This window comes from Mytilus californianus, unplaced genomic scaffold (genome assembly GCF_021869535.1).
Source record: "Mytilus californianus isolate M0D057914Y unplaced genomic scaffold, xbMytCali1.0.p SCAF_21, whole genome shotgun sequence".
NCBI lineage: Eukaryota > Metazoa > Mollusca > Bivalvia > Mytilida > Mytilidae > Mytilus > Mytilus californianus.
In genome coordinates this window covers 7943262-7968737 of record NW_026262670.1, presented here as the reverse complement: position 1 = coordinate 7968737, position 25476 = coordinate 7943262, and the positions used below count along the sequence as shown (strand labels likewise).

Sequence of the window (25476 nt, the reverse complement as noted above, 5' to 3'; positions counted from 1 at the left end):
AAAATTAACAAATAGCAAAATAAGTAAAAGGAAAATATTATAAATAGAAAACATTGGCCCCGAGGTCTCATGTTATAGTACTAGAGTTCCAAATTTCATAGAATCATGATACGAGAAAATTTGTTAGATATTTTCGTGCCTATTATTTGATAAAGTATATAAATCTTTAAATACAAATGTTATGTGTGACTGTCAAGTATTTAGTCTTTGTTTGAAAATTGTAATGTCCAAAAAAAATTTTGGAAAATAAAAAATACTTTACTATTATCAAAATTTTGCAGTGTTAAATTATTTCCCATACACCGGAATTGTTATGTTCAAAAATTTTGGGCAAATAAAAAATACGTAACTATATATATTATCAAAATTTTGCAGTGGGAAAATATTTCCCATACTCCGGAATTGTTATGTTCAAAAATTTTTGGCAAATAAAAAATACGTAACTATATATATTATCAAAATTTTGCAGTGGGAAAATATTTCACATACTCCGGAATAAGATCCTACCAATACTTGGAAATGAAGATATTTCAAGTAAAAAAGAGATTTATGACAGTAACAAAATGTTATAAAACGCCAAACAGATAAAACGGTTAAAAGCTCATTAGAGCTTATTGATGATCGGTTGTAAGGAACATTAATTAATTAATTAATTATGTTGACTCTGTTTGTATACTTTGCCAACTCTAAATAAAGCTTATTTATTATTTTTTATTTATTTATTATTTATAGCGTGCAGATGAACCCCGATGCCTTTATACTATAGCATACTACATGTATATGGGTTTTACTTGTTTTTGAAAGCCGAAAGGTGACATGCATGCAGTTGTTTACATCGCTATCCTTTGTTTACGGTTAAACATTGCGTCATTGGCAAAATATTTTCATATATATACTAATACATCTAAAAGACATCTTTTGATATATTCAACCAGTATTTAAATGAAAATAGAGTGTGAACGCATCCAAGGGGCGAACGTGTAGGATGAGAATGTATTTTTGGAGCGAACGCACCAGATACCGTCGTACAAGTCAATATTCATATTTTCTTTTTTTTAATGTTATGCTTTAATATATCATGTATAATTCTTTCCTTTTTATGTGAAAAATGAACAAACCACTCTGTAGTCCTGACCGTACGTATTTCCTGTTTTGTGGCTTTTGTAGAACGTTTTGCATGGGTTGTTGACATCGGGAAGGGGTGCTTTCATTCACGCCCGCGTTCCAATGTCGTCAAAACTATTTTTGAGAAAACCCCTCAAAGCGACCGTTTCCAAGGCGCTCGTCGTTAGTAACATGCGTTAAAATATGCGCACTGTTAAAGGGCCGAGCCACCTTAAGAGCACATGATGCCAGCCCTTGTTTTTAATGTTGTTCAGTCTGTAGTTTTCTACGCAGTGTTTTGTAGACTGTTGTTTGTCTTTTCGATGGTTTTTTTTTGCCAAAGCATTGTTTGTTTGTCTTCCACTAATTATGATTGGTATCTTCCATCTCTCTTTATGAGTTAGGATATTTCATTTTTTCAAAGGTTTTATAGACATTTTCTTTAAACTGCTTCAGATATCTCCAATTAGTTCTAATTCTATTGCAGCCATTGCAGTAAAACTTCTGTTTGGACTCAAAGGTTTTATTCAAGAGTTATAGCGTTTGGTCTTAGAAAATGAAGAATTTCTCTACTTTCTATATGCAAAAGTTTGCTTGTAACTTTCTATCTGGGACATTGTATTGGTTAATTAATACTAAAAGAATGCTTGTTATAATTATGAGTCAGTTTTTAGTCAGAAATATCTTAGCAAAATATTAATTATGCTATGGAAACATAATAAATTGTCATGAATTACATTAAATAGTTGTATTGAAAGAAATCATTATCGTACCTTTTTAAAAAAATTCGTAAGGGTTCCAAGGAACCCAGTGTCTCGCCTACTTTTGCTGTTAATCGCAGGCTCAACAAAAATGAGGAAAAAAAATAATAACAATATTACTTTCGATACAATCTTTTGATTGTAAGAAGCTTCTGTCCCAATTTGGTAAAAATCCAGGATAGTTTATGAATCTAATAAATGTTTTAAATCTTTAACTGCAGACTGTATGTATATATGTTAACTGGAAGAAAAACTAAGTCCATTTATAAGTAAAATACGGATAAACAGGTACAAAATGTTTTAAAGTTTCCTTCTAGATACTAGCTTTTGATCATAAACAAGCTTCTGACCAAGTTTGGTACAAATCCAGGATAGTTTAAGTTATTAAAATTTTAAAAACTTTAGCCACAGAGTGAATGTAATGTTAACTGGCAGAAAAACTAAGTCCATTTATAAGTTGAATACGGAAAAAATGGAATTTTATTTTTTGCAAATTTACTTCTGGATACTATCTCATGATCATAAACAAGCTTCTGTCCAAGTTAGGTACAAATCCAGGATAGTTTAAGAAAGTTATTAAAATTTTAAAAACTTTAACCACAGACTGAATGTCATGTTAACTGGCAGAAAAACTAAGTCCATTTATAAGTAAAATACGGAAAAATTGGAATTTTTTTTTACAAAATTTAATTCTGGATACTATCTTATGATCATAAACAAGCTTCTGTCCAAGTTTGGTAGAAATCCAGGATAGTTTAAGAAAGTTATTAAAATTTCAAAAACTTTAACCACAGAGTGAATATTTGTGGACGCTGCCGACGGAATGTAGGATCGCTATGTCTCGCTTTTTCGACAAAAGTCGAAGGCTCCACAAAAATTAACTATATTTTACCGCAGGTTTTTTCATTGCCTACCAGAGCATATAACTTTCTATCTAAATATGCAATATATTTTTGTTACTTTAAACCTCAATAGCAAGTTAATTTTGAGTCTGGATGGAATTGCAAAGTATTGCACAAAACAAAAAGACCTTGCTAGATATATGCTTTTCATCAAATACTAGTACTACAAAATGACAGTTATTTGAAACAACACATATATATCATCCATTGCATAAAGAAGAAATGTACACGCAACCAGAAAGAGTAGCAACATCCACATATGTTCAAATGTGCATGAGGGAGTTTAAACCTTAGTTTCTTAATAACTTCTTAATTTATTCGAGGAGATTTGTAGCTAGTAATGTGATAAATGATGTCACTACCGAAGCACTGATTACTGAGCTTATCATACTAACATTCCACAGGCAGCGGTAAATAAAATCTATTATTTCACTGGATGATTGTTAGACATCTTTTGTTTTTGGTCATACATAATTCTTGACAATAATGTGTGTTCTAAGCTATAAAGAAACAAGAATGTGTCCATAGTACACGGATGCCCACATCACTATCATTTTCTATGTTCAGTGTACCGTGAAATTGGGGTCAAAAAACTTATTTGGTATTAAAATTATAAAGATCAGATCATAGGGAACATGTGTTGTTCAAGTTGATTGGACTTCAACTTCATCAAAAACTAACTTGGCCAAAAACTTTAACTGAAGCAGGACAGACTGACGGACGGAACGATGGACGAACGGACTCAAAGACCAAAAAACATAATGCCCCTAGGTGGGGCATAAAAATAAAATAAAACTATTATTTTCATTCCTGCTTATTGATCTATATGATATATTACCTTTTGCTTTTTTGTCGTCAGCCTCATTGAGTTTTGTTACGACAAGATAAATTGCATCTTGTGATAAAAAAGTTTGATGTGTGTGGTAAAATTCTTCATCTCCTGCAAAATCCCACAATAATAATGTGGCATACTCCTCTCTGTCATGTAAATCAACATTATATTTAAGCATGGCTTCAATATCCATTTTTGCCTGTTCTAATGCTTGATTTCGTTGTTGCAAGGTTACTGGAGGTTCAACTTGAGATTCAGTGGTTACTTGAAGTTTTCTTTTTTTAGGCTGCTGGGTTACTGTCTCTGATTCCTCTGATTCATCGAAACTTGTTGATGGTGTGGTTTCCTTAACAGCTTTATGTGTTCCTTCTTCTACTGATGCTTCAATTGTTCCTTTGTATTGTTTCAAAAGTCTTGCATGAATTTCATTTTCTTCATTGTTTCCTATTATTTATATCAAATTACAATAATATTAAAGAAATGTGATAAATGTTAAGTTAGATCACATCATAAAATCAGCAATTAACAGTAACACAGTAAACTTTGCCATCCAATTATTTGTTCAACCATTAATTATCCAGTATAAATACACATATTTGTTTAGGGGCCAGTTGAGGGACGCCATCGGGTACGGGAGTTTCTCGGTGCATTGAAGACCCATTGGTGGCCTTCGGCTGTTGTCTGCTCTATGGTTGGGTTGTCTCTTTGACACATTCCCCATTTCCATTCTCAATTTTATTTTTACTTGTACAGTTATGACAATTGAAAAGGGAGCTTCTTTAGTTGGTTGTAATATTGATATAACAGATTTGATGAAAACCACAAAACTTGATGCATATTCTACACATACCTTAATACTATCAATATTTTGCTCAATAAAGTTTCAAACTACTATTGATGATAATATCAATATTCCCCAAAATTATAAAAAAAGCATGCATTAAGAATCATTATATTACCTTAGAAAATAAAACTGTTTTAATCACTATGAGACAGAGTGGTTAATATATAATTTTGAAGGCAAACAGTGAGTTGTAATTGTTTTCACCCTCATCCTTTGGTCTTTGGTGGAAAGCTGTCTCATGAGCAATCATGACACATTGTGTATCCATGTCTTCACATGTTAAAACAGCATTAGATACCAAATCCACATAAACTGTATTGATTTTGGAACTTTCAGAATTGATTTATACGCGTATATACCATATTTAAAAGTATATCAGTAGTACAAAAAGTCCACAGAAAACAATAGAAAAGGTGAACAATTTTCATGAAGTATCAACAATTTTACGACTGGAAAACTTCTAATTATCCGTCAACATAAGCTCTATTTAAAGAAGGCATGTGACAAAAAGGCAATTTAAATAGATAAATATAAAAAACACATGAAATAGTGTTATAATGATATTCCTCTTTTCTGTGTGATATCATATCAACGATAAAATCAACCTCATCTTTTTAATTAAAATTTAAATCAGGCAGGTGTTACAGGTTAAAGGGGATGAAGTAACTGAACATGATAAGCACATGCACAATCAAAATCTTGACTGAGGTCAAACCATGTGTCGCATGCATATGGATGCAAATGTGGTTGTAACAATAATGCAACAATGAACTTTTGGGGTCATATTTTGACAAAATCAAATCAAGCTTTAGTTATTTTGTTCATCTTTTCTGGTACTGTTTAAAAGCCTATAACATTAATGGTACCATTTCTATAATGTACCAGATCTGCACTTGTACCATAAATATCTCTTCACATAGTTTCTGACTGGATGAACTATTTATGAAAATTCTTGACCTGGATTAATTGAAATGTATCCTTGAATTGGATCTGGTAAGACCTATGCTTTGAAAACTGGAAATTGATAGATAGCCCCCTAAAAATCAAATAATATTGCTGAATAATAAGTTATGTAAACTAGAAAACAAAAACATTATAAATACTTTCTTAACATTGCTTAAGAATAGAGAAAGATTTGTTTTTAAGCTTATGCATCATACCATCTAATTTATTCCATATGCCATCATCAGACATTGCTTTGCATTTTATTGTGTGGATTTCTATTCCATTTGTACTAGTTACATCTGTATTCTCTTCAGAGAACAATCTTTTAATCAATGATGTCTTTCCTGCACCCTTTTTTCCAACTACTACTAAACGTATGTCTTTCTTTTTCTCAGAGCCTGACTCAAGTAATTTGAGGTACAAATCAATAGATCTTTTATCAGCCATTAATTTTATTTCAGTTGGAACCATATCACCTGCAACAATATTTTTTCATAAAGAGTTTTTCTATAAAGTAGAAGATCATAACTTTACTCTCTTGAATTAAGTATACAAATATAACTTTTTTGTGTGCCTGTTTTCACTGTATGTTAATATTTAATATTCAATTGCATTACATGTATGTTATTATAGTTTTGATTGACAGACAACAGTCATGATAAATTCCAAAATTATATTTTATTTATTTACCAATAAAATTCATTTTTTCATGACTGCATGTGCTTCCTTTGAGAACATCAGAACAATGCATAGGAAAACTAATGAAAAGCTTGATATGAACTGCTATATCATGATTGTAGCATAAACATCTCATTATCAAAATTGAATCCTTCTTTTGTCATTTTACAGTGTTGTAAAAGCATTGATCGTTTGTACATTTGTAGTACGAAATGTGCTTCGGTTGTCGCTTTAATACCCACATAGAAATACAGAAAGAAGCTATGAAAATATACTTGAAGAATCAACTCGCTATGATGCCAGAGTCTGTGCACAATTGTCTCGAATCAAAGAACCTTTGTGAGCACGCTCACATACCCCACACCCCAAAATTGTCACTGGGCAAACAAAATCTCACCCGATTCCTAAAACTCATAACTCCTACAAAAATCAACTGATAAAAATTTCCTGTGCATATGCACATATACATAGTATGTCCTAACTATCTACAAAGTTTCATGAAATTCTGTTGTGTGGTTTCAGAGGAGTTGCGATGATAAACTCTTACAGTAGTATATTTAGGCCAACATTCTAAGTTCACACAGGCATAACTCCTATAAAAACAAGAGTGCACACACTGAAATGTCTTGCCTCATTTACTGAAAATTGATTTAATGTTGATACTCCTAAATATAAAGCTTTACTACAAGTATCACATAAACTTACGATAATAAAAGAAAATGAGGTCAAGGTCAGATAAACCAAACAAGAAATACATCATGTACATGTACACCTCACAATCATTCCATACACGAAATATAACTGACCTATTGCTTATAGTTTCTAAGAAATAAACTTAACGAGGAAAACGTAGCATTGACCAGTGAATGATGAAAATGAGGTCAAGGTCAGATGAACCATAAAAGACAGACAAGTACACCTTACAGGCAATCTATGTATTACATACAGTTGACATATTGCTTATAGTTTCTAAGAAACAAACTTAACCATAAAAACTTAATATTGACCAATGAACCATGAAAATGAGGTCAAAGTCAGATGATATCTGCAAGACAGACATATACCTTACAATCATTCCATACACCAAATATAGTTGACCTATTGCTTGAAATATCCAAGAAAAAAACTTAACAATGAAAACTTAACATTGCCCTACTGAAAATGTCTATAGGATTCCACTGGATTTCCAGTGAAATTACACTGGTATTCAGTGGAAAAAAATATTCTGATGGAATCCCATTAGAGTTTCATCCAAAACATCTGGAATATTTTTCACACTGTAATTCCAATGGAAAATCAGTGAAATTTCTAATGAAACTTCCAAAGATTTTCCAATTAATTTCCAGTGGAATATTATTGTTTATATTTCAGTGGATTTTTGATTTAATGCAAATATACTTCCAGTGGGATTTTGGACTTCAGATATTTAAAGGCTCACTTCTAATTCAAATTTTTCAAATAAGTGCATGATTATTATATAATGGATTTAATTTGTAAATATATAATTTGCTGGCCTGATAAGAAATTAAATATTATAATACAAGAAGAGTGCACACGCTGAAATGTCTCGCCTTCTGTACTAATCATTGACATTATGTTGATAGTCCTAAATATAAAGCTTTATTACAACTGTCACATAAACTTAACATTAACCAAGTAAACTAAACATTGACCAATGAACCATGAAAATGAGGTCAAGGTCAGATGAACCATGCTAGGCAGGCATTTACAGCTAACAATTCTTCCATACAACAAATATAGTTGACCTATTGCTTATAGTTTAAGAAAAACAGACCAAAACACAAAAACTTAACACTGAGTAATGAACCTTGAAAATAAGGTCAAGGTCAAATAAAACCTGCATGAATGACATATAGATCATAAAATATTTCCATACACCAAATATAGTTGAACTATTGCATATAGTATTAGAAAAAAAGACCAAAACTCAAAAACTTAACTTTGACCACTGAACCATGAAAATGAGGTCAAGGCCAGATGACACCTGCCAGCTAGACATGTACGCCTTACAATCATTCCATACACCAAATATAGTAGACCTATTGCATACAGTATAAGAAAAACAGACCAAAACACAAAAACTTAACTATAACCACTGAACCATGAAAATGAGGTCAAGGTCAGATGACACCTGCCAGTTGGACATGTACACCTAACAGTCCTTCCATACACCGAATATACTAGACGTATTGCTTATAGTATCTGAGATATGGACTTGACCACCAAAACTTAACCTTGTTCACTGATCCATGAAATGAGGTCGAGGTCATGTGAAAACTGTCTGATGGGCATGAGGACCTTGCAAGGTACGCACATACCAAATATAGTTATCCTATTACTTATAATAAGAGAGAATTTAACATTACAAAAAATCTTAACTTTTTTTTCAAGTAGTCACTGAACCATGAAAATGAGGTCAAGGACATTGGACATGTGACTGACGGAAACTTCGTAACATGAGGCATCCATATACAAAGTATGAAGCATCCAGATCTTCTACCTTCTAAAATATAAAGCTTTTAAGAAGTTAGCTAACGCCGCCGCCGCCGCCGGATCACTATCCCTATGTCGAGCTTTCTGCGACAAAAGTCGCAGGCTCGACAAAAATGACAAAAACAATTAAGATTCTTTTTGAAAAATGTGCATTGCCCTTAAAAGGGCCGTTTTTAAACAGATCTGTTGCAGAAATTATCTTCAGTCTGTACCAATTGTTAGGATAACTCCGTGTTTTTTCTTCAAGTGACCGTACTGGCAACTGCCCTGAACTACAGTCTACATGTATACAATAATATAATTGTTTCTCCTTTGACTTCTTCATGTTCATTTACTGTTACTGGTCTACTGTTCTTTTGAGAAAAATAAAGTGAACGGCTTTCATTTTCCACATTGTTCTATAAACTGTTTCGGTATCTTAACTTTGTCAGTGTGATAAATTTTTCATCATTTTCATGTCCTGAACGCGAGTCATATCTGTATCTGTATGAATACGTTGTTGATACCAATACTGGCTTTAATACAACGGTTTGAGAGAGCGCCGCCGATTAATTGACGGGGCGTGAGAGCAGATTTGAAGCTCTCTACGCTTGATGCGCACACTACAGTGTCATCTAGCTGATTCCACGCGATCACTGTCTTTACAAAGAATGAGTTTGAATATTGTGGTGTTTTGCTTGATGGAATGTCAAAACACTTAAGAGTGATTTTTTACTTGCTTTTCCACAATATTTGTTGCGTGGTATTCTTCGAATTTCTTGACAGTTGTGGTTCTCTTCGGACGTGCTTTTTTGAGGAATTCGTCTGATTCAATAGCGAGAACCAGTCCCTCAACCACTTTGTACATAAATATTAACTTCTGGCTTGTTCGTCTTGTCTGGAGATCTTGTAGTTCCAGTTGGGCAAGCATTTTGGAGACACATCCGTCCTCTCTTGACTTGTAATCTCTGGTGATAAATCTTGCCGCTTGACGTTGTATCCTTTCAAGCTTATTTATGTAAGTTACCGTGTAGGGGTCCCATACTATGGCTCCATATTCCATCGTTGATCTGACGAGCGAGATGTAAGCTGTTTTTTTACAATCTTGTGGGCAGTATTTCAAGTTTCTTCTTAGAAAGCCTAGTGTTGAATTTATGTAAAATAGTTGCCGTCGAAGATGACAAAACTACAGTACAACTTAATCTATAGAAACGTTTCACATATAATGTAGTCCAATCAATTGTACGCCTTATGTCAAGTGTTTTGGCATAATTTGAACAGAAAATTCGTGAAACTGTAGTCTATAATGTTGTTTTTCAACACACATGTTTACATCCAAGGAGGCTGCCATTTTTTTCTACCAGACTATAAATATAACCGCTGATTTCATTGAATAACTCAATTACCGGGATTTCCGATCGACCAATCAGATCGTCGTTATTATTAATACATGGAATGGGTTCAAATTTGAAACTAAAAATGTTGTACGAGTATGTATCCTGTCCAGCTGTGGTTACATTAATCATGTTAATGATTAATTATACTCAACAAACTTCGATAAATAAAGAAATAGACATATAAACAGCAGAACATTTAGGCATGACATTAGCTGTTGAACCAAGAATTTACGATGAGACGATGTGCTGATGTAGGACAGACAGAAGATACAGGTAATTTTCATGAGATTTTACATTTTACTTGTTTTGGATCATGAATATTTTTAATTAAAATTAAAAAAAGAGTTATACACCCCCTTTAGTTTCATTCATGGGCTCCGTTAGTTCACACTTTTGGATGACCATTTGGTGTTCTAAAAAGGGGGAGGTGGAAATATATTCAATATTCAATTGCATTGTGTGCCTTCACAATCAAGGAAATGTTTACTACACAATGTCCAGCACATTCAACTTAAATTTGTCATGTTCTGATTTGGATGGACATGCAACACAAAACATCCATATAAACATTAAGCATGGCTAAGGTTGTGCAGCCTTTACGTAAATAAAATAAGCTTCTTAATTATATATGTACATTGTATGATAAATATCCGTAATATATGATGCATACAGGTCATGACCACAATTATAATTGATTGATAAATGTTTTTACAATTTTTTTTTTAGGTTGTCCATATACATGTATTGAAAGGGATTACTCATGGTGAAGGTACAAAGCTGCAAAAATGACGACTGTGCATCGATCAATATCCACTCAATAATATGAAACCACGATGAAAACAAACGAACCAGCAGCAGAAAAGCAATTTGAGTATAAGATTATTGAAAGGTATTAATTGAATTATTTTTTCATCCCCTTAACACTTGAAATAAACATACATCATTCACATCTATATGCTGTAAACACTTCTCAAAAACATTGATCTGATCATCATGCATAATGGCTAATCATGGCTATTGTGTGAATAAAATGAGGTGTCTGGTATGCTTCAACCAGATGGCAAACCAACAACAAACACAACACAAAAGGGAAAGATAATATGAGGCCAAATAAAAATATATGCGTGATTCCAATTACCTATAAAAAAGAAGATGTTGTATGATTGCCAATGAGACAACTCTCCACAAGAGACCAAATGACACAGAAATTACTGTAAATTCAGAAATTATTGCATGTATTTATTATTGCGATTTTTTAAGAACGGACAAAAATGCAAATTTAATTATTGCGACTTCGAAAAAAATCTGCATACAGGTTTATGTATCAGTTAACAGAATGCAACTTCTTATTATTGCAATACTTACCCAGTCGCATTAATAAATATCTCGCAATAATTTACAGTAACACCTATAGGTCACCGTACGGCCTTCAACAATGAGCAAAGCCCATACCGCATAGTCAGCTATAAAAGGCCCCGAAATGACAAATGTAAAACAATTCAAAAGAGAAAACTAATGGCCTAATTTATGTACAAAGAATGAACGAAAAACAAATATGTAACACATCAACAAACGACAACCACTGAATTATAGGCTCCTCAGTTGGGACAGTTGTCCCCCAAACCTAGGACAGTGGTGTAACAGTACAACATAAGAACGAACTTTAAAAATCAATTGAAAAAGGCTTAACTCATCAGATGGATACACATAGAAATACTACACAGAGTGGACATGGCCGGGTACACTACTTTTTAGTCTTAGCAATATCCTACCCTAAAGATGTTTTTGTCATTTTTCATTAAGCACTGTTAAAGTCAGAATGTTGCTCCCATACATTCAATGTAAAAAAAACAACATAAAATAAAAAAAATCCTTACCTACCTACCCTAATTTTTTTTTAGATGTAACAAACCATACATACTATTTTATTTGGCCTGAGAGAGACACCTGATCCATGAACTATAAAAGTCTATTTTGATAAAAGGAGATGTGACTGTGTTATACGTCTAAGAGACAGCAACCCAACAACTATAGCCAAAGATATCTAGAGAACACATAGTCTTTAACAATAGAAATACATGTGTCTAAATTGCCCTGAGTGTATAAATGTTGCGACTAAATTAAACAAACACTAACAAAATATGCCAGTAACATATATTTTTGAATAATTGCAGACTGAAACATGGTACTGTAATGTTATTTTAATTCAAAATTCTATGCATGTATGATTTTTTTTCTTTCAGATTAATCAATGAAGAATTAATGGAACAGGATTGGAATGCAGAAACTTTGGACTTAATTCATGAATAATATCAATTCATGATGAAGGAAACTGACCAAACTGACAAAGTATTTCATATGCATGTAAACTGGACATGTGTTTGTTTAATGCACAATAAACAAATTTGTAAAATTGAAAATTTAAACCATTTGTGAAAGATTTCAAGAGGACCAAAAGTTACCATGGACTTATGAATGATTTAACAATGAAAAATGATTTACATGTACAATTAAGTAAATACATCTTTAGCTAAAACATGATAATTTATCAACATATTATTTTAAAGAGGTTGATCTTTTTATTTAAAAGGTCTTAAATGTGGATAATGAATAAACTGTTGTGATTTCTTTAATTGCTTGACTTGCATTAAACTGGTTATTTTCTTATTTCAAGTTTTCTTATTAATTCATTCAAAAATAAGCGGTGCATGCAAAATGATATCTAACATTTCAGTGGAATTCTCAATTTCTGTTGAAATATCACTGGTTTTCATTGGTTTTAAATATTGTTACAATTTCCAATGGAATAACCACTGGTATCCCAGTTGAAAACAATAAATGTCCAGTGGGAAAAAAATGGTATTCCAACGAAGTTTTCACTGGTATTCCAATGGAATTTCCACTGTATTCCACTCGAGTATTAACCGGAATCCCACTGGATATTCCACTGATATACCAATGGAAAACAATGAATGTCCAATGAAAATCTCGACCAAATTTTCCAGTGGTAATACAATGGTATTCCAATGGAATTCTGATGGAACTCCACTGGTATTTTCAGTGAAATCCCATTTTACATTTTCAGTAGGGTGACCAATGAACCATAACAAGAGGCTCTCAAGAGCCTGAATCGCCTGTAATTTTTTGCTTAAATCTTTCATCAATGATTATTTTTGCTTTTCAATATATATTAATGAGTGGCTTAAAAATGCCATTTAAATGTTCTTTGTATCTGTCAAAAGCAAAAGCAAAAAAAAAAAAGCATTTTATCCCTTTGTTCAATTTTAGCCATAGTGGCTATGTTTCTTGACGAACAAGGAAATAAAATGCAGAAATTTAAACTAGATACTCTAAACCCATTCAGCCCAAGTTTGGCCTAATTGATTCAGCAGTTTCAAAAGAGAAGATTTTTTTTAAAGTAAGCAAACTAGAGGAACAAATTATGAAAAAATGTCGATAAAGGGCAATAACTCCTTAAGGAGTCAATTGACAATTTTGGTCATATGAACTTATTTGTAGATCTTACTTTGCTGAACATTATTGCTGTTTACAGTTTATCTTTATCTTCAATAATATTGAAGATAATATCCAAAAACTGCAAAATTTCCTTAAAATTACCAATTTAGTTGCAGCAACCCAACAATCGGTTGTTCGAATAGTCTGGAAATTTCAGGGCTGATAGATCTTGACCTATTGAACATTTTTACCCTGTCAGATTTGCTCTCAATGATTTAATTTTTGAGATATAAGCCAAAAACTGCATTTGACCTCTATGTTCTATTTTAGCCATGGCGACCATGTTTCTTGATGGATCAAAACTTCGGACACAATTTATTAACTAGATACCCTACGGAACATTCAGTTTAAGTTTGAAGGTATATGGCCCAGAAGTTTCACAGGAGAAGATTCATGAAATAGTTTACGACGACAGATGACGAAGACGGAAGCCAAGTGATGGCATAAGCTCACATGAGCTAAAAAGGAGGTCATCGTCAAATGATACCTGCCAGACAGATATATACACCTTACAATCATTCAATACACCAAATATGGTTGACCTATTGCTTATAGTTTAAGATAAATTGCTTTGCTGAGCGCAGCTGGATACGAGCGCAGATGTCCAAACCTGAAAAGTTGCAGCCAAAATGGACACCATATTCGCGCTTGATACAGGTCTGAATTTGGATTGTAATTAAATATTTGACACATGATAGGTTTCTGACACAGAATAAGTATAGTCAAAGAACTTAAAATTGGTTATATGATTTGAATTTATATTCAATTTTTTGCTTTTGTGCAATACACTATGCTGTTGCAAATTGCCCCCCCCCCCTCCCCCCCCAAAAAATTTACCCGTTTTTTTTGCTTTTGTGCAATACACTATGCTGTTGAATATTAACCCCCCCCCAAAAAAAAAAAATATTTGAAGAAATTTTCTTTTTAATTTTTGAAATCTGAAATAAGAAAAATTATAGCCCCCCACTAATTCTTATTTACCCCCCCCCCCCAAATTTTTTCAACTCCCCCTTTCCCTTATTCCAAAAATAATCTCAATTCAAATTTCTCATGGAGTTTAACCATAAAAACCCTTGTTTTTCCCCCTTTTTTTGCCCCTAATTGCTAAAAGGTTTGAGCCGTAACCTCCCATAACCATCCCTTTGTTGTATGGAAACTTTTGTATAATTTCAGAGAGATTCATACACTTAAACACAAGTTATTGTCTGGAAACTGCAAAAATGCTTATTTGGGCCCTTTTTTTGGCCCCTTATTCCTAAACCTTTGGGACCATAACCCCCAAAATCAATCCCAACCTTTCGTTTGTGGTTATAAACCTTGTGTTAAAATTTTATTGATTTCTATTTACTTATACTAAAGTTATTATCCGAAAACCATCTGTCATCGGACGACGACAACTTGATACCAATATACGACCAAAAAAATCTTAATTTTTGCGGTCGTATAAAAAACAGATCAAAACCCAAACTCTTAACTTTCACCACTAAACCATGAAAATGAGGTCATAGTCAGATGACACCTGCCAGTTGGACATGTACACTTTACAATCATTCTATACACAACTAGGATTTCCTAGATGTGTACTAAAAAATCATGATCTGCTGAACAACACACACTTAAAAGTCTTGATCTCTTGATTGTGTGGTTTCAAAGGAGCTGCGATGACAAACTACTGTTTAGTATATTATGGCAAAAAATGTTAAGTTCAAAGCGAAGGGGCATAACTCCTATAAAAAATGGAATCATAATTTTCTGTCTATATGTTTGTCCTTATTATCTACAAAGTTTCATGAAATTATGTTGTGTAATTTCAGAGGAGTTGCAATAACAAACTGTTGCAGTAGTATATTGAGGCCAATAAGTGCAAAGGGGCATAACTCAAGGGGGAAAAAAAATGAATCATAATTTCCTGTCGATATGCACGTCTACATAGTTTGTCCTTATTATATATAAAGTTTCATAAATGAGGCCAAATAAAATAGAATGTGTAGTTCCAGTTACATCAATAAAAAGTTAGGGTAGGTAGGTAGGGATTTGTTTTTATGTTTTTTTTTTAAATTGAGTCTATGGGAGCACCATTCTGACTTTAACAGTGATTAATGAAAAATGACAAAAAAATCTTTAGGGTAGGCTATTATTAAGACTAAAAAGAAGGATAGGTAACTGGAACCACACATATATTTTTATTTGGCCTGACGGATGGATGGATGGAATGACAGACGGACGGACAGATGGACGGGTCAAAAACATTATACCCGATGCAAAAATTGCGTGAGGTATAAATATAAAATTTATTTGTACAAGATAAGAGGAATACTTATAATATTGGAAAGTGCAAGCTCTGATTCCTTGCCCGGCTTTGGCTATACAAAAAAAAATGTACTCACCAACTTGCCGTTTCCGGTCAAAAATTTTGACAGATATAACCAAGCATATCTAGATGGCGATAATTTTTTATGCAAAAAAAGAGGGGGTGGTGGGGTAACTGCTATCTGTAATAGCACTATACATTGAGTTTTGGGAACTGTGGTTTATTGGATTTTAATTCTTATTTAATAGTTGGCATTTTATAATAATTACAATATGTTTTTTTTTTTGGTAGAATTATTTAAAAAAGTGGTATCATAGGATGACATAATTGCAGTGATTTTTTAAAGTTTTTTAGCTTTAAACAATCAAAACAACTTTACGGAGAAACATAGTTATTTTTGGTGTAGTTGGGGAGGTCTGCTTTGTATTATTAAATTTGTGTCATTTCCTTTTGAACATGTAATGATGAATATTGTTCTCTTCTGTATACTGTTAAATATCATAAATCAATCGAATGTTATCCCCTATATAATGCTTAATGGTCCAACATCTAAAATGTAATTCCAATGATTAGATTCAGCATATAAAATAAATGTGGATTGTGTCCATGGGACACAGATGATGCCCCCGCTTGCATATCATATAAAGATATAAAGGGTCATAACTCAAGAACGGTAAAAGTGACACCACCCAATTTCAAACTTGATCTGTATTATGTGGTAATAAGCATTGTTTATAAGTTTCATAACATTTGGTTGAGGCAAACTAAAGTTAGAGAACGGAACTGAAAAATTCAGCAATTTTTAAGTTTATATAGGGGCATAACTCAAAAACGGTAAAAGTGACACCACCCAATTTCAAACTTGATCTGTATTATGTGGTAACAAGCATTGTTTATAAGTTTCATAACATGTGGTTGAGGCAAACTAAAGTTAAAGAACGGAACTGAAAAATTCAGCAATTCATGTTTATAAATCAATCCCATCCTTCCTTTTGTGGTATTAAACCTTGTGTTTAAATTTTATAGAATTTCATTCACTTATACTAAAGTTATTGTCCGGAAACCAAATGTCTTTGGACAACGACGACGACGTGATAGCAATATATGAACTCAAATTTATTGCGGTCATATAAAAATATGCTAAAACCAGTAATGAGTAAGATGAGAATTTTTGCTCCATGCGGGTCAATGGGAATTTAAGGCGAACAAAAAAGTGCTGCTTCTTTGCTTTTTTAGTTTTTTCAAGTGTGTATTTATTTTGTGTCATTGATACCCCATATCCTGTCTTTTCCATTATGAATGGGGAATTTTAGTTGGCCTTATACTGGCTCATCATTTAATAATAAATAGACATTTTTCAACAAACAGTTATTTTTGTTAATTCTTTACAGCAATAAAATGCATGTGAAATATCTTTAGTGTTCATCTCAACAAAGAAGAGGCTATTTATTATACATACATCATTGTATATAAGAGCTTGAATCGTTACCTGGAAAAAATATGGCAATTTGATAATTACGCTTTTCCTTTTTCACAATAAAAATCAAAGTACTGAAGTACTGAACATCGGATGACCACAAGTTCTTGATGATGGTCAAAAGCACTTGTCTCAGATAAAAAACAACATATCTCTTTACCTGAAACTGAGGTTAATGTACAGAGATATATTTTTTTCTAGACAAGTGCGTGCGAGTATGATGAATAAATGACAGGAAATTCAACTTCACCGTAATAACTATTATATTGTAGTGATACAAATCAGTATACACTGATTTGTTGTTATATATTATATTAAAATAACAGTTACATATATATATGATTTGCATCTGTTTGTATATCATTCTATTCTACTGTTCTAATAATAGTGCAATACAAGTGCATGGTGGACACTTTTCTATAAAAATTCGATTTTTCTAAGATTGGATACGAGTAGGCATTCATATTTTCCCGCAAAAACAATTACAGAGTTGCCGGTCCTGTCGCAAAACGTTCTTTGAGATATTCTTCCGCATGCTTTAACACAATTTTTCGGTACGTGTGCATTGATATTATCAATGATTTTTTACTTATATATATATATCTAACTACAAAACATTTTCACATTATTAATTTATGTTGTAAACAAAAATATTTTTATCAGTATTCATTGAAGAGATGTATTTATATCAAATGACAAGGAATGTTATTTTGCACTCGTTTATGTGCGCATATTTATCATGTTTATAGATCGGTTACAAACCCAAAACTAATTTACATAATGGAAATCTAGGCGATAGCAATACATCGGAATGACCTCAAGGTCATCGCGATGTAAAAATGTCTTTTGGTGATAGTTTGCTTCTATTTTTAAAAACATACAACATTTGGTGAGCAATAAAGTTAATTCAAAGGGAATAATTTACATCCTTGATTCATATAAGGCATCTCTACCTTTAGTCTTCACAATATTAAAATGATATTTGTAGATTTCAATTAGCTGTTTCAAGTCTGTTTTAATTTCCCTATATTCATTACCAATGTGTATCAAACTTGGTTTCAAGGAAGCGGAGAGAGAAGATAAACAAATTTATCATGATAGAATGCTCTTTCATTTAAAGCATTTCTATTGTTTTAATGCTTATAAAATGACTTTACAAAATATTTTCCGTCTGTAATTTTGTATGCCAACAAGTACCATACAAAGACTAGATTTTGTGTTATACAAACAGCTGTGCACTTGGTAACTGAAAATTTCAAAGTCAATTGTTTCCACCGCCGTCCAGAACAGATATTCATCTCTTTTTTACATTTTTTATCAGATGAATTTTAGCATGTAAAAGAACAGTGTGACTTCATATTGTGATGAAGACTTCGATGTTCAACTTGATAAATTTTCAGTACGGCAACTTGCTAATCCAAAATAGGAAAACTTGATACTATTATAAAATCTTATATGACATCTTTTTCAAGAAACAATCCTTTGAGTCTAAATACCTCACAAAACATGTGGTAATAAAAAATCACAATTTGCTTGACAGTGTTGTAGAGACCTAAAAACATGTATAATCCTATTAGATCTATAGTACAGGACAAGGTTCCATTTATACTCCTGCATTGCACTTTTTTTATCTGACCGAGGGCAATAATTAAAACAATTTTTAAGGGGGTTCTTTAAAACTTTTTATAAAAATCTTAAAAGAAATGTAGGCTTGAAAGCAATTACAATACAATTTTCCATATAATTAATATTTCCAAGGGGCACAACTCTTTTAAAATAGTTGATCAGCACTAATTTTCAAATTTGTACGAAACACTGCTGATATAATCTTCGAAATCAGTTTGATAAAACCTTGCAAGAATTGTACACATGACAGCACTTACAATGCATTTTTCCATACAACTATTATTTCCAAGGGGCATTTCTCTTTCAAAAATTGTTGATCGGTACTGATTTTCAAACTCGTTTGAAACATTGCTTATATAAACCTTCCAACAGTTTGATAAAGATCTTACAAGAATTGGGCACATAAGAGTGCTTACAATGCATTTGTATAACTCTTTCTAGATCTTAAATAGTTGATCTGCATTGATTTTCAAACACACGGGAGACATCGCTGATATAAACCTTTGATATAATTTTAACAAAAATCTAGTAAGAATTGTACATGTGAAAGCGCTTACATTAGACTGGATGGATTGACTGTGGCCCTGGTATTTCTATGTCCCCCGCAACAGGTCACGTACAGGAAAAAAAACGCCATGGTATATATTTTCCCAGATGAAAACCCTTCCTCAATATTTGACCCATTCTCATTAGGAAAATGAAAACATGACATGAAGTGTTTAATTGCTGTTAGATAAAACCCTTTAAATAATAATCTAACTTAAGTATGTATTTTTTTTTTAACATATAACTAGAACACATCTGTGGCATCGCAGGTCCCTGACTGAATTACAGTACCTACGCCTTATTTTGAGCCTGGATTTTTAGTATTTGTATTGTCATTTGATAAAGTCATGCTGATTATAAGGTGTACAGTTTTCTCAGCTTTCAAAATTATTCTGTTTGAATCCGTCCTGGCTTTCTTATTACAACTGGAAACTACTTGTAGATATATTTATTTGGTCAATGATTGAATTTAGTATAGTCAATCCCTGTACAATGACGAAGTTCAGGTGTGATTATGACCAGTGTATATAGCAAATCCCAAATACACTTTTTGGTGGTGCACCTGACAGAGGCGGAACATACAGATTAGGTACCAGGTACTATTGATATCGGTATCGACTTGGACCTGGAACTTGTTAATTATGGGTAAAATTAATTATGTGGAAAACAAAAGGGCCTGGAATGGTGTAATGTTTGATCAACACCATTGTCCTATATTAGTTATAACCATAAAGTTGAATTCTTTGATTCATCGTTTTTATGTCATGCTGGCTAACTAGTTGGACCTCATTATTTTAGTAGTATAGATATAACATAAGTTATACTCGTCCTGGATAAGACATAAAGATTAATCATTGGCAAAAAGTCTGTTATAAATTACTGTACAGAATTTATAATTTCACATATGAAAACTACATATTATCTTGAGATTTTATGGCTGTAATTAGGTCAAAAGTAGAATCCTTATATAAACAAGCATTCTGTGAGTATTGCCTGGCAATACATAGCCCCCTACCGGTTAAAAATTCATTGTACTGGAACAAAATGCTAACTTGATCTATAACTTGTCATGGTGTAAACTATATAACAAATATCAAGTCAATATCTTCAAGCATGACGAAAAAAAAATGTGGCAAATTGATTATTTGAGTGAATTTTCTAAGGCCAAGGACCATAACTCTACACAAAATCATCAGACCAGAACAAAATTCGAACTTGATCTGTAACTTGTCATGATAAAACTATATACCAATTATCAAATCAGTATCTTTAAGCATGAAGAATTAAAGTGAGGAAAACTGATTATTTGAGTGAATTTTCGAAATCCAAGGACCATGATAACTCTGCACAAAATCATTAGACCGGACCAAAATTCGAACTTGATCTGTAACTTGTCATGATAAAACTATATACCAATCATCAAATCAATATCTTCAAGCATGACAAATAAAAGTGCAGAAAACTGATTATTTGAGTGAATTTTCTAAGTTCAAGGACCATAACTCTGCACAAAATCGTCGGACCGGAACAAATTTCGAACTTGATCCGTAACTTGTTGTGATGAAATAATACACCAAATATCAAATCAATATCTTCAAGCACAAAGAAAAAAAGTGTGGAAAACTGATTTGCCGGACAGACAGACAGACGGACGGACGGAGGCAAACCTAAAGTTCCCTTCGACTTCGTCGGTAGGGGACTAATTAAAGGGGTTAAAATTACAAAAAAACTTTATTGAAATTCTTATCTTTAAATGAAACTTGAGAAGAAAATTTGACTTCACATTATCTTTTACTACTTCTGAATGATATGCAAAAGCATAACAAAAGATTTTTTTTTCGCTTCCCCTTGAAATTTTAATTTGACATTTATCACGAAGATGAAATGTCCAATTCTATTTTTAACATCAAGTTGAGTTTTAGTTTCAACCATGATTCTAAATTTAGATTTTACACTCCCAAGATATGGTGAAAGGAATAGAAGACAAGTTTTCAAATGATTTTATAGTTTATTCTTATGTTGTGTTGTTTCACCACTGTCCATGGGTTTAATCTGGTTAGGGGGAGGGTTGAGCACTCACAAATATGTTTAACCCCACCACATTCTTTATGTGCCTGTCCCAAGTCAGGAGCCTGTAGTTCAGTAGTTGTCGTTGGTTCATGTCGGTCATATTTGTTTTTAGTAAATTGTTTTTTTTATAAATTTTGCCGTTGGTTTTCTCAATTGAATTGTTTCAATTTTTTATGTTGGGTTCTTTTTATAGCCGACTCTACGGTATGAGTTTTTCTCATTGTTGAAGGTCATATGGTTGTCTATAATTGCTTTCACCCACTTCATTTGATGGATAGTTGTCTCATTGGCAATCATACCTCATGTCCTTATTCTTATATAATAGCTTGGATGTACTTCACAGTTTTGCGGCTATTCAACATATTATCTGTGAGAAGAAAGAACACTAGTCTAGCCTTTTCAAAAGGACATTTTATTTCTCCAAGCTATAGTGTACCGTTGTACATTGGGATAAATTTTAGGGGCATTAACTCCAAAACAAGGTAACAGATTTTTCTCTATTTTAGGGTAGATAAATCTTCTTGTGCTGATCCTTTTTTGCAATTTACATTTTCAACATAGTTCCTATAATTTTCACAATAACAGCCAACAACTGCTAAAAATGGGGCAATAACTTTAAACAGGCAGTTACATTTTTCCTTCCACAATTTTCAGGGTGGGATACATTTTGTCATGCAAAATGCCAAAAAAGAAAATTAACATTACTAGACAATAACACTAAAACCGTTGAACAATTTTTTTCAAAATTTTCAGGATAAATAGAATGATCTAAAACTTGTTGCGCTGTCCATGTTTACCCACTTAGTTCTTCTCTAATTGCTATAGTTTTAAAGATATAAGCCGAATTTGTACTCTGACCTCTTTGTTGAATTTTTAGACACAACAGCCATGTTGGTTGATAAACCTAGACGTAAATCACAAACATTAAAGCTTAAAACCTATGATGAAAGTTTGCCTTTAATGCATTGAGCAGTTTCAGAGCAAAAGATTTTTGAAAACAGTTTACAGACCATAGACGAGTGACGGTCCAAAAATGGACGCAAGTGATGTTGGAAGAAGCTAAAAAGGGTCTTTCGGCCAGGTGAGCTAAAAATGGGAAACAAATTAAAGAAACTTTATATTTAGAAGATAAACTTGATGAACTTTCAACAACATAACTAGAAAAGAAAACCAGAAGTTCCTAAAATTAAATAATGGTGTGAGTGTCCTTTATACCTACTGGCACATTCATTAGATGATGTACAAATTTTAGACTTCTCAAGCACTCCTGATGAATATTAATCAAGGCAATCGCTTTATACACAATTAATTCATTTTTTTTGTATTTGACATATAATTCAGTGTTCTTGTTAATGGGGCGTACACAAGGCTTAACATTACCGTTTGTCCGATTATTTACATTATTTCTAAAGAGTTGCATAGAGTAATTATCAATTTAAGTACATTGTTTTTGGAATCATTCAATAATTAATTGGTTTGGCTTCTTTGACAACTGTATTGCTGGTAAACGTTCTTAAAAAAATCAAGTATTTGCGAAATAAACCTTACCAAGAAAACTAAACTTTGACTAATGAACCATGAAAACGAGGTCATTATAAAATTAAAGAACCTTAGTGAGCGCGCTCACATACCCCACGTCCCCACATTGTCACTGGAGAAATAAAATAACTGTAAGAAAAAAAAATTGCATAAGGAAAAAATATTTCAGAGGAGTTGCGATGACAAACTGTTGCAGTAGTATATTGAAACAAATAAGTTCAAAGGGGTGTAACTCCTAGGAAAAAAATTGAATCATAATTTCCTGTCGATATGCACATCTACATAGTATGTCCTTAATATCTACAAAGTTTCATGAAATTCTGTTGTGTGGTTTAAGAGGAGTTGTGATAAAAAAACTCTTGCAGAAGTATATTGAAGCAAATAAGTTCAAAGGGGTGTAACTCCTAGAAAAAAAATTGAATATTAATTTCCTGTCGATATGCACATCTACATAGTATGTCCTTATTATCTAAAAATGTTTCATGAAATTCTGTCGTGTGCAGGGGTTCAAATTAGCGGTGGTCCGAGGTCCGTGACCTTCCACTGTTGCAATCAGACTTTCGTTTTGGTTACTAGCTACGCCAGACGGACCTTCAATCTTAAAGGAAATAAAAGTGATTTTTGCTGACCTTTTTAACCATCTGTATCGTCATTTTTAAGCCATATTATTATTGAAATTGAGATAAAAAAAATGTTTCATCCCTGACCTTGCCGACGAGTGATAAAAGTTATTTTTAACCTTGTGTTTCTTGGAAACACAAGGTTATAAATAGTTGCGAAAAGTCAAGTGACAAATCATTTAATCATTTAGACATTTTAGAACAAAATGAGTCCGTTTCACTTTGGTGTCATGTCTTCCAAGAGAAAGCCTGAAGATTATGAACGGTCTTCAACCACAGGCACTTGTTTCTATTCATGGGAAGGTCGACTATCCATAAATATAGAAGGATATTCAACCTTCCCATGGATTCAGGGGTTAAAAAATCCACTAGCCCGACGCCCGGGACTAGACTTTTACACTTCGGGCAATTAAAACTTGTAACCGAATATGCCCGACGGACTAGTAACAAACAATTCTTTGCATTTCCAAAATAGTAATCCCCTCATCACTATTCTATCTTAGCCAATCAGATTCAATTACGTACGTCATCCGGGATTCCAAGAATTTGAACCGATTTTGTACATGTTTTAAAAATAGAACAAATAACTCTGGGTGGACCGGTATCATGTATTGATCGCAATTCACGTACTTTCAATATCAATTTCTCAGTACAGAGGGTATTGTACATTGCTTATGCCGAGATTTTCAATTAATGGTACTTGGGTGTATGATGTAATGATCGATATTGACCTGTCTTGTCGGACAGCTGTTAATTTGAGCTTGAAACCATGCACAAATTATTTCTAAACATTTTAGTACGGCCACCACAGGAACTTTGTCAGTTTTAAAACGAAAAACAGGATGAAGGGGGTAATAAGGCTGAAAATTTATCCCAAAAAATGCCAAATACGACCAGGAAAAGCGGAAAAAAACATTTATAGTGTCATGGACAGAAAGATTCCCCATGGGCAAGGTCGACTGTTACTGATGATAAACAAGAGATGATGTTTTGTGAATATTGCCGTTATTTTCCCGATCTCGCTGATAAAAAGTTTGCTTTGTATGTGGGAACAACAAATATACGAATTGAACCACTGGTTTAACATGACAATATCAATGAACATGTTTTCTGTGCCCGAAAATATTTAACAACCCATAGTACAAGGGATATCCAAAAAAATGTCTAGAGATCCTTGTTATAATTAATAAAACAAAAATTTATTTGATTTATTTTATCAAATACCGTGTATAATGCCGCATTCAAAACAAGGGACACCCACTCTAAATTTGAAAGGTAGACTCGGGCTAGCAGGTCAGTTTTGATGGGCTAGCAGCTCTTTCAACAGGGCTAGTAAAATCCTGCTACCAATAAGTCCTGGGCTAGTGAGCTGTAACAAATTTTTTTAACCCCTGAATGGATAGAAACAAGTGCCTGTGTCTTCAACGTCTTCAAAAGAAATCAAATGAAGATCTCACTAAAGACCAAAAATGCGATCAGGAACGGAGCCCCACAGGAAAATCGATCGACCGTGGCTATATTTTGATGAATCAACTGGTCTAATGTCATGCACATACTGCCAGAAGTTCCCCTCTCATTCAGAAAAAGAAAGTGCACTTGTAAGGGGAACACAAAATCTTAAAATAGACCCAATAAAAATATACGAAGTGACACCCCAGCATTTATCTTGTTTAAAGCAGTGGATCCACGAAAGTGATCCAAATTTTAAGTCTAATTATGACTAAAGATTAATTGTCAGACACTAAACTTGGACAATGTATTCTCAAGCAGAATGTAAGCCTGATCAGTTAAATAGATATAAGGTTCTTTTCAACA

The 25476-nt window shown here is 32.9% G+C and overlaps 1 protein-coding gene and 2 long non-coding RNA genes across 6 annotated transcripts in view; 1 reads left to right on the top strand and 2 right to left on the bottom strand.

Annotated features, from left to right (window-relative positions):
- LOC127731862 (uncharacterized) overlaps positions 1–25476 on the bottom strand; it is an 897808-nt gene that overhangs the window by 100363 nt on the left and 771969 nt on the right. For all 4 annotated transcript variants that reach the window (XM_052240725.1, XM_052240723.1, XM_052240724.1 and 1 more), the window contains 2 exons: positions 5604–5864; positions 3606–4043 (listed from right to left, as the gene is read on the bottom strand). In XM_052240725.1, coding sequence (XP_052096685.1) covers positions 3606–4043; positions 5604–5864 — 699 coding nt within the window. The remainder of the gene's footprint in view (positions 1–3605; positions 4044–5603; positions 5865–25476) is intronic.
- Positions 1–25476, top strand: part of LOC127731900 (uncharacterized) — a 336874-nt gene that overhangs the window by 18135 nt on the left and 293263 nt on the right. The gene's annotated exons all lie outside the window — the stretch shown is intronic.
- LOC127731880 (uncharacterized) overlaps positions 7650–25476 on the bottom strand; it is a 29768-nt gene continuing 11941 nt past the window's right edge. Inside the window, exon 3 of the long non-coding RNA XR_007995878.1 lies at positions 7650–8021. This is a non-coding gene — a long non-coding RNA (uncharacterized LOC127731880). The remainder of the gene's footprint in view (positions 8022–25476) is intronic.